This window comes from Formica exsecta, unplaced genomic scaffold, assembly GCF_003651465.1.
Source record: "Formica exsecta isolate Colony F162 unplaced genomic scaffold, ASM365146v1 scaffold21, whole genome shotgun sequence".
NCBI classification, from domain to species: Eukaryota; Metazoa; Arthropoda; class Insecta; order Hymenoptera; family Formicidae; genus Formica; species Formica exsecta.
The window spans coordinates 1,264,344-1,273,805 of NW_021849398.1; the positions used below are offsets into that span (position 1 = coordinate 1,264,344).

Sequence of the window (9,462 nt, forward strand, 5' to 3'; positions counted from 1 at the left end):
ATATTTTATATATTTATTTTATATATATATTATTTTCTCTACTTTTTTATATATGCATCAATATTTTAAATATTTTTCTTTTTTAAAGAAAATACGGAAAGTGCAAATAGTTATTATTAAACTCAAGTTTCCTTATTAAACAAATATTTTAAACTTAATTTGATAATATTAAAATAAATTGATAAAAATATCATATGTTATACTTTAATAAATATTAAATTAGTTAATATAAAAGAGAGAGAGAGAGAGAGAGGGAGAGAGAGAGGAAGAGAGTAATTATATATATATTATTGAACTTTTCCTATATAATAAATTACGCGTTCTCTAATATATACTTTGTCAGAAGATACGCTAATAGCCTTTAAAACTTCGCATTAAGTTTCTATTATCACACAAATTTTACTTCTGCATTATAGTATTATATTTTCTTGTCGTTTTTTATTCGAAAGCGGCAGAACCCGGAACGGATGCTTATTTTTCTCCCGCTAAGAATAACAAATATTACATAAAGCATATAATCGATACATGATTAATTGCAGAATATAATAAACAGCTAATTACAGAATAATAAACTATGTATTTATGGGCATACCTGGTGAAATAATCGTCGTCATATTTTCAACGCACTTTGGCGAGGCGCATGAAGATTTCGATCGAACCCGATCGCGCAAAGACGAATCTTATTTTTACCGAAATCGCGTATAAAATCACGAAACTCTACACAACGTTTATGTTATAACAAACACTTTACGCAGCACTTTCGATAATTTCGATAATTTCGCACGGCAGAATTCAGTTTTAGGCAATTAATCGCGAAAAATATCGGAGTACGAGTCGACGCGACGCGCACTTTTTAACGACCTGTCTATGGCGAACTGCAATCTATCGAAGAGCAATATTGCGATTCTCGAAACGACCTCTATCGATTGCCGTCCGTCAATGGCCGACGAACCAATCAGAACGGTCCACGAAACGTTCGGTATCGGTGGGATGCCGCCAGTGCATCCCGAGAACTTTATATGGAGGTGATATAGTGCGTACGTGTAACGTGTAGTTCGTGTGCTTCTGTGCTTTGCTATAACGGAAAAAGTGAATGACTGTTAGCGATGTCTCGAGTCGTTTGTGAAGTCTGCAGTAAAATGTTGGGGCTTTTAGGTGAGCGATAAACACGCGCCTCTTATTAAATTGCCGGCTCGATGATGCCGGCCGCTCTGCGATGATTTTTGACATTGCGATCAGTAAATTTGACGAGTTATCATCCCGAGCTTTGTATGGGTGATACCGCAACAAGTGTCTCTTGTTAAATCCGGTTTCGTTAAAGCTTCGTAATTCCTGCGCGTTTTTTTAGTTCTTATATGTAATTCAAAATGATTATGTGAGAATTTTCATATACATCTGAGATAATACATCTATGTTTCTTCTTGCTTTTAGGTTTTTTGCTGCTAGTTACTGGGACGAATTGCATGTATGCATCCAATTCAGCTGTCATCGATCTTAGGCCAAATAATTTTGATAATTTAGTCTTAAATAGTGATCACATTTGGATGGTTGAATTCTACGCGCCATGGTGTGGACACTGCCAACAGTTGACACCAGAATATGACAAAGCAGCTACCGCATTGAAGGTGATCCCTATCATACTCTATTATCGTTTTTTTTTTCTTTTTTTTAAGTGTGTACATTGACTTATTTACTGTGTTCTAACAGGGTATAGTAAAAGTTGGTGCGGTAAATGCTGATGAGCATAAATCTCTTGGAGGTAAATATGGCGTTCGTGGTTTTCCAACAATTAAGATCTTTGGACTTGACAGTAAACCGGAAGATTATAATGGCCCAAGAACCGCAGCTGGTATTGTTGATGCTGCATTAAATACCGTCAGTCAAAAAGCTCGAAGAGCCTTAAGTGGCAAAAAGGCAGAAAGTGATTCTAAGGTAAACTAAAATTAATTGTGTGAGTTTTAAATATTTATAAGGAGTATTTAAATAGATAATGAAATATATAAATAAATAAATAAAAAATAGCTTTTAGTGATGACATGTAAATAGTGTTAATCTGAATATTTACTTATGTAGAGTAAAGATTCCAAGGATGTAATAGAATTGACGGATGAAAACTTTGATAAAAACATTTTGAATTCTGAGGATATGTGGTTAGTTGAATTTTATGCTCCTTGGTGTGGCCACTGTAAAAATCTGGCACCTGAATGGGCAGCAGCAGCTACCGAACTGAAAGGCAAAGTGAAATTAGGAGCTTTGGATGCTACTGTAAACACATTGAAAGTAAGATACATACTTTACTAATATTTTTTCTTACGATATAATCAATTTAATACAATTATGTTCTAACTTATTAATGTTACAGGCTAGTAAATATGAAATCAGGGGTTATCCTACCATCAAATACTTTGCACCAGGTAAAAAAGACGCTGATTCGGTACAGGAATATGACGGCGGTCGCACGAGCGGCGATATCGTTAACTGGGCGCTCGAAAAATTAGCGGAGAATATCCCGGCGCCAGAAGTGATTCAAATTACGTCTGAGAAGAACTTGAGAAATGCTTGCGAAGACAAACCAATCTGCGTGGTCTCTGTTCTACCCCATATCCTAGACTGTCAATCTGATTGTAGGAACGATTACTTGAAGATTCTGAATAATCTCGGGGAGAAATACAAGAAGAAGATGTGGGGGTATGTATAGCAAATTCATATTCATTAATCTTAAAATAATCCAAAAATGAATCTTTTTTCATATGTCAACATGATTATAGAACTGATTCTTTTTTTTTATTTTTACATTATAATTATTATAAATTTTATTTTATATTGTACTAAACAAGTGTAAAAGATTAATTAATAAAATATTAGATTAAATTAGAGATAATATAGGTAGAGATTAGTTATGGTAACTACTTTTAATATAAATCTTGAATAAAATCTGTTTTTCTGAATATTAAACTTTTTGGTAGAACCTACAATGAAACATTATGCTTTACATTATATACATTTCTAATTTGTATAATGAATAATTAGAACAAAATTATAATTACTTTTCTCATATAGATGGGTTTGGTCCGAAGCTGGTGCTCAAACAAACATTGAAGACGCTTTAGAAATCGGAGGTTTCGGTTATCCTGCATTAGCGGCTGTCAATATCAAAAAGATGAAGTACTCCTTGCTGAAGGGCAGTTTCTCATATGACGGAATTAATGAATTTCTACGAGACTTGAGTTATGGCAGAGGTGGTACTGCACCTTTAAAAGGTGCTCAATTGCCTGTTATTTTCGAAACAACGGCTTGGGATGGCAAGGACGCTGAACCTCCGCAAGAGGAAGAGATCGATCTTAGCGATGTTGTTCTAGATGAGAAGGACGAACTATAAATAATTAAGAGCCGGTTAAATTCTTTTTAGAAGAATTTGCCACATGTGAAGTACATTGTTTCTATATAAAGCTGATTAGAAACATTAATCGTGAATCGCAGTATAAACCTCACTCGCTCGGAAAATTTATTTTATCAGATTTAACATCTGTACTTGTAAGATTCTACATCGATTCAATAATTTCGTGATAAAACTTATGGTACAATGATAAAGAGCAATTCCATTATTTGATGATTTTTGTACGAAGACTTAATATAACATATATATATACATATATATATATATGTATATATATACACGATATAGTTATTTGTCGCTCTGTGTCTAAGAAAAACTAATTCTCAGGTGCAATTATCCATTTTTATAAAAACACATGTTTAATTAACTCTTCCATCTGAAAGCTAATTTTAGTCAATTTTCAATAAAGTTTTATATTGAGTTGCTTTAGTAAATTTAAACTAGTCTAGACTCGGCATAAACATATCCATACAATTCTCATATTCTCATTGTTTTTTATGTGTTTAAATAGAGAAAAAAGAAAGGATTCTTAATATAAAAAAGGAGTTCGAAAAAACGTATGTCGTGTTATGATGCATTTATTAGCCTGCTTATTTTTATGAAAAAGTAGGTTATTTAAAATACACATAGTTTATGTAAAGTCGTATATAGTTTCCTATTTGTAATAAATATACATCATACATTTACATGTATACTGTTTCTATACATTTTTTTTTTTACGAGCTTAATATATACTGATAGCTTAAGAAAAAAATTTTCCAGCTTGCAGAACTATTAATTGATTTTCCCTGTAGTGGGACCAAATTTGGAGATTGTAAAGTTCAGTCTGTCATTATAACACATGTTAATCTTTTTACACTTGTAGAAATAATATTTTGTAATATTACGTTTATTATCATCTAATTAAATAAACATATTCTATACTGAGAGTCTTCCGTCACAAGCAAAATTGATATACAATTATTTACTACTTCTACAAATAACACTTATGTTAAAAAAATTATTTTTGAGAAATGTATATATATTCAAAATGTACATTTTCAGTTTATAATCCAGTCTGATCTTTTTCAATAATTACAATAAACAGTTATTTCTGCATTGCTGTAAATGCACTTGTATAATTTATAAAAATTAATTTCTATTATTACATGTATAAAAGGTAGTACAAAAACAATAATCTTAATGTTTAATAGTTTTCTACTTGGAGATCATAAAACTGCCATTAAGTTCGTATAAAACTTAATTTAATTACTGTTAAGCTCATATAAAAATACTGATATCCTAAGTGAATGTGTACTCACTTATGTACTTATAATATAAACATATAAACTTGTTTTCTCAGTCTTTCTCTTATTGATTTAACGATACATTGTTTGATATGTCATTTAATGCATCATTTGAACTGCGATAAAGTGGCATATTGTTAGTATTGTCACTAACAGTACACACAGAATTGACTTCTGTTAGTTCTATAATATCGTAAGTCTGATCTCTCTTACATATGTATGGATACAATATAAATATATAATATGTTATAGTACTGAGTATAATTATACCTAAAATTATTGCAATTATTCCCCAAGCTGAAACACCAAGTTTACGAGCTGGAAGTGAATCTGATGCGCTTGTGGATGCTGCTGTCTCTGCTAAATTCTGATTCTTATAATACTTGGCTGGTGCGCTATCATAGTTACTGCCATGATAATTATGTTCTGTCTTATAACTTTGCCTCGAGTTCTGTGAATATACTCCACTTTCAGCTACGGAGAGGGTTGCTGCACACAAACATTTTTATATCATTAAATATTAAAAATTATTATGACAGAAATATACATAATATTAACACTGAATAAGAGAGATAACAATTATAATTAATATAATGGCAATAAAAACAAAGATATAGCATTTCAATCTTTAATGTAAGAGCTTAAAATTTGAAAATCTTCATTTTATTTACAAGAGATTATTAGAAGTTTTAACGGTTTTAACATACACTTACCAACAACCACGATAAAAGCAACAAAATACGTCGTCTTCATAGTATTTGGATTTATTTATCTGCAATTGACTTTATTATAAATGCGTAAATGAGGTCCTTTTTCGTTATTTTATCGTTAATGCAGGCAGAAATAAGTAACAACTATTCAGAAATCACAACCACAAAATGTGGCTTTTTTTTAGCGTGCCACAAACAAAAGAGATATACAAATACAACATTCCACAGCATTCCCTCCTAAAGGGAAATTTTAAATATCCCTGCTATTACCGTAGGGAATTTATCTGATGAGAAATGTTTTTAGCTCAGGTAGTAAAAGCCCGTTCACACATTGATCGCATGTCGCCAGTCGCAAGCAAATCGACCAATCACAGTCGAATATTCGACGGAATATTCGACTGTGATTGGTCGATTTGCTTGCAACTGGCAACATGCGATCAATGTAGAACGGACTAAATGTAAAAAGAGACGGAGATCCTTCAAATAGAACTTACTGATCTGGTTATGTGTGATAGAAGCAGCTGATTTGATTAACATGGCGGCATTAAAAGGATGCGTTTCGGCTATTTGCAATGTTCTACCGAAGAATATAAATTTATTAGGATATAGTGTAAGCGCAATAATTTATCATCAACAGAATTTTGTTAATAAACTATATATTCTCAATATCTAATTACACATTTTTTATACAGTTTCAGCAAGTACGAAACTTTGTTGGCTGCAGACAGTTGCGCGACAGAAAGCGTAGAAGATGGGCAAAGCAATATGCTGAAGAGCGATTACGTTTGGTTGCCTTGAAACGAAATAATATCTTACCGAAAGAGATAATAGTAAGTGATAATAATGGAAAGTGATGATTCTCCATTTTTATAAATAATATATTCATAGTTTCAATCATTTGTGAGTTTAGAATCTGCGAAGTACATAATTTACATGTAACGTACTGATATATGACTTGTTATTGGGATGTATGATTTTTATACATTGATACGCATGATTTTGACATATTAATGTTCTACTAGTTACAACAATATAATGCATACTGCTCTGTATAATCTATTTATATGCAATATTGCAATTGCCTGAATAATTAAAACAATATAATGATATTTCTAGACACTCGCCGGAAAGCAAATAGATGAAACAATTCCCAGACAGACTGCTTTGAGACAATTGACGCCAAGATGCGTGGTTACTTCTCGAGGTCGAGGTGTTGTGCTTCGGTGGAGAATATCGCGATTCATCTTCCGTGATTTGGTCGACTACAATAAAATGGCTGGAGTACAACGTGCCATTTGGTAGACTAATATACATCAATATCAATTATATATTATATTTTCATTATGTTAGAATATTAATGTAGTGTAAATAATACACAAGTGGGGATGTAAATAAAATTTTAGAAAATAAAAATTATCTTATTATATTTTCCTGACTTTACTTGTTGCTTGATTTAATATTTTTAAAAAGTACTGAACTTTTTCTTTTATACATTTTGTCACATGTGTTCTTTTTTACACTTTAAAGAATAACATATATATATTTTTTAACAGTACAATTTAAAAAATTTTGGATAATTTAATTAACTAATAAACTAATCAATTAAAAGAAAAGCTAATGTATTAATTGTCAGGCGTGTATTAAACCGCATCAAAATTATATTAACCGCTGACTATTGATGATTGCAGCTTGTAGATTCTATTTCAAGAATAGTGTGAGATACATATTGATTTCAATTATTCGATTTTACCTCACGTACTTATGTTTTTCATAAAGAAATCGATTCATAGATATGCGCGCTGTATATAAACAAGTTTCACTGTTTTCCTTCATTACTCATATCTCATTTATTAGTACATTTCTCATAACAAGTCGCATGCTTGAATATTTTATCAATCCTAACACCTAACTCGCTCTCATGCAACCGCTTATCTCGTCTCATCGAAAAATGCAAATATACCATATACTGATCTAAAGATTATAAAATGTTGTTTAGACAAATCTGATATAGCAATCGTAATGCGAAATACAATGACACGAAAGATGCGCGTTTTATCAGATTAATTATTTATCTATCATATCCAAATTTACAAATAAATTTTTTCTTTTTTTACACAAATATTTCTAATATATCTACTTTATAAAATAGCAAAATAATAAGAATAACAATCATCAAATCTCTAATCGAATAAGTAAAATATGTAAAACAGCTAATAAATTGTATAAATTGTGCAAATAAATATTTCCCATTATTAATTAGTTATTACTTTATTTATTCGATTTACAAACTAAATCTTCTGATTTTATTTTTGATTGCTTAACAAAAATAGTAAGGAAAAAATCTTCGAGTAAAAATAGATTTAAAAGAAAGGATTAAAAAATAGGATTGCAAAAAATAAGAAAAAAGCTTAAAAATTATTTAGAGAGACATAAATTTTAATATTGAAAATCGCGCATATATTTTTATGTGTTTTCTTTGAATTTGAAGTCTTTATGTACGGCGATCAATCTATATTAAAATGTCAAAACGATCGATCCCATGATCCAAGGATCAGATATTCAAAGAAGCTTAAGACAACCGTTCGTAGTTACATAAAAAGAAAAATAAAGCAATCAATACGACTGGTGTCGTATACGCGCATTGTATTCCCAATAAAGCTCCGCGTTTGAGTTGTAAGTGGTATAGTCGACTATCTGATCGGACATGCGTCGCGCACTCTGCGTAGTCGCTCTTAATTCAAGTCGGTCTTTGCTCGCTAGTGCACGTTCGACACACTCGTGCGGCGGGTTTATTCACCATCATCGGCGAAATTAATCTATTTCTTAGCCATTATCTGTATTTGCGGATGGAAATCACGGTTACAAAAGTCAGCTACGAAAAACAGGATTTCATGTGGGTACAAACTTTGCAAAATTCGAAAATATTAATTTCGCAGAATTTTGATTGTAGATTCCGAAATAATTAAAAAAGAGAATTGAGATTCTTAAATATCACTTACATACTTATATGTAAAAACTTTTTCCGTGTATTTCTAATTAATTATGATTATCAAAAATTCTTTAATCAATCTGAATCAAAATTGAAAAAATTGAGAGTCGTGAAACATTTTGCATGTACTAAGTATTGCAGATTTAAATAATTGAGGTGCTTATTTAAAACAAATTTAGTACATAAGCATATTTACTTTTTCATACTACAGTTTTTCGTAACTACGCTTTGCAATGCATGCATTTCGTATTTTCTTAATATTATCTTCTTGATCTCAAGAGAGTATGCAATAATAGTTTTAAATGCAAATAATATATAATTTAGAAATCTATTTTCCTCTTAAGACGCATTTAGAGTATTTAGAGAAATACTATATGTACATATTTAATGTAAAATTATATTTATTATAGCTATTTATAGCTATGTGACAAATAGATAGCTTTTATATAATAAGTTAATTTTTAATTGAAACATCTAAACATTTTAGCACGTTTACGTATTAATAAATCTAGACCCATAAACATATGTCAATACATTAATGTGTTATGAAAGAATTTCATTGTGAAATCGATAATTATTTATGCCGATGTCGAACTGAGATTAACTATAAATGATCGATAGCAATCAACTGTTGAAGTCGGTTGATATATAATGAAAAACATGAGTTATGTAAAATATGTTTGAATAATATCTGATATCCAGAACACGATACATGTGCACATAACAATATACATATGTATATGTGAATCATTGGCTGACATAAAAACAAAAACATGAAATGTTAAAATATATCAATATATAATAATTCTTCTATATTTCTTATTTTTTACATTGATTTTTTTAATCCAATAAAATTATTTAAAAAAAGGATTATAATGACACATTGCATATATATTAAACATTTTTCAGAAAAGTAATAACTTTTTTATTTAAAAATATCTGTATGTTATCCAATCCAAAAAATGACAACCCGGAAAAAAAAGTCCATATATGTATAATCAAATATAAATATAATTATATGTAAAATATTTCCATATATAAATTTAATATGTAATTATAAAATATACATATATAATTATA

The 9,462-nt window shown here is 30.2% G+C and overlaps 3 protein-coding genes across 3 annotated transcripts; 2 read left to right on the forward strand and 1 right to left on the reverse strand.

Annotated features, from left to right (window-relative positions):
- The first annotated feature begins 953 nt into the window (after positions 1-953).
- Positions 954-3,946, forward strand: LOC115234918 (protein disulfide-isomerase A6 homolog). Its single transcript, XM_029806322.1, has 6 exons — positions 954-1,155; positions 1,432-1,625; positions 1,708-1,932; positions 2,074-2,280; positions 2,363-2,688; positions 3,061-3,946. Exons 1-6 carry the CDS (start codon positions 1,107-1,109, stop codon positions 3,377-3,379), a joined length of 1,320 nt encoding a protein of 439 aa, XP_029662182.1. The 5' UTR covers positions 954-1,106; the 3' UTR covers positions 3,380-3,946.
- A 16-nt stretch (positions 3,947-3,962) lies between these two features.
- On the reverse strand, positions 3,963-5,626 carry LOC115234919. The gene is made up of 2 exons (XM_029806323.1): positions 5,397-5,626; positions 3,963-5,172 (listed from the first exon to the last, which is right to left on the reverse strand). The coding sequence occupies exons 1-2, from the start codon at positions 5,434-5,436 to the stop codon at positions 4,748-4,750; spliced, it is 465 nt and encodes a 154-aa protein (XP_029662183.1). The 5' UTR covers positions 5,437-5,626; the 3' UTR covers positions 3,963-4,747.
- A 237-nt stretch (positions 5,627-5,863) lies between these two features.
- On the forward strand, positions 5,864-6,817 carry LOC115234895 (28S ribosomal protein S14, mitochondrial). Its single transcript, XM_029806278.1, has 3 exons — positions 5,864-6,003; positions 6,086-6,223; positions 6,510-6,817. The coding sequence occupies exons 1-3, from the start codon at positions 5,929-5,931 to the stop codon at positions 6,693-6,695; spliced, it is 399 nt and encodes a 132-aa protein (XP_029662138.1). The 5' UTR covers positions 5,864-5,928; the 3' UTR covers positions 6,696-6,817.
- Positions 6,818-9,462: the final 2,645 nt, after the last annotated feature.

Bases quoted from the DNA above. Each gene is read 5' to 3' on its own strand.
- LOC115234918 (XM_029806322.1), top strand. From the start codon at position 1,107: ATGTCTCGAGTCGTTTGTGAAGTCTGCAGTAAAATGTTGGGGCTTTTA. The intron at 1,933-2,073 runs GTAAACTAAAAT...TTACTTATGTAG, and splicing joins AGGCAGAAAGTGATTCTAAG to AGTAAAGATTCCAAGGATGT. The intron at 2,689-3,060 runs GTATGTATAGCA...TTTCTCATATAG, and splicing joins TACAAGAAGAAGATGTGGGG to ATGGGTTTGGTCCGAAGCTG.
- LOC115234895 (XM_029806278.1), top strand. From the start codon at position 5,929: ATGGCGGCATTAAAAGGATGCGTTTCGGCTATTTGCAATGTTCTACCG. The intron at 6,004-6,085 runs GTAAGCGCAATA...TTTTTTATACAG, and splicing joins TAAATTTATTAGGATATAGT to TTTCAGCAAGTACGAAACTT. The intron at 6,224-6,509 runs GTAAGTGATAAT...TGATATTTCTAG, and splicing joins TCTTACCGAAAGAGATAATA to ACACTCGCCGGAAAGCAAAT.
- LOC115234919 (XM_029806323.1), bottom strand. From the start codon at position 5,436: ATGAAGACGACGTATTTTGTTGCTTTTATCGTGGTTGTTG. The intron at 5,173-5,396 runs GTAAGTGTATGT...GTTTGTGTGCAG, and splicing joins TGCTTTTATCGTGGTTGTTG to CAACCCTCTCCGTAGCTGAA.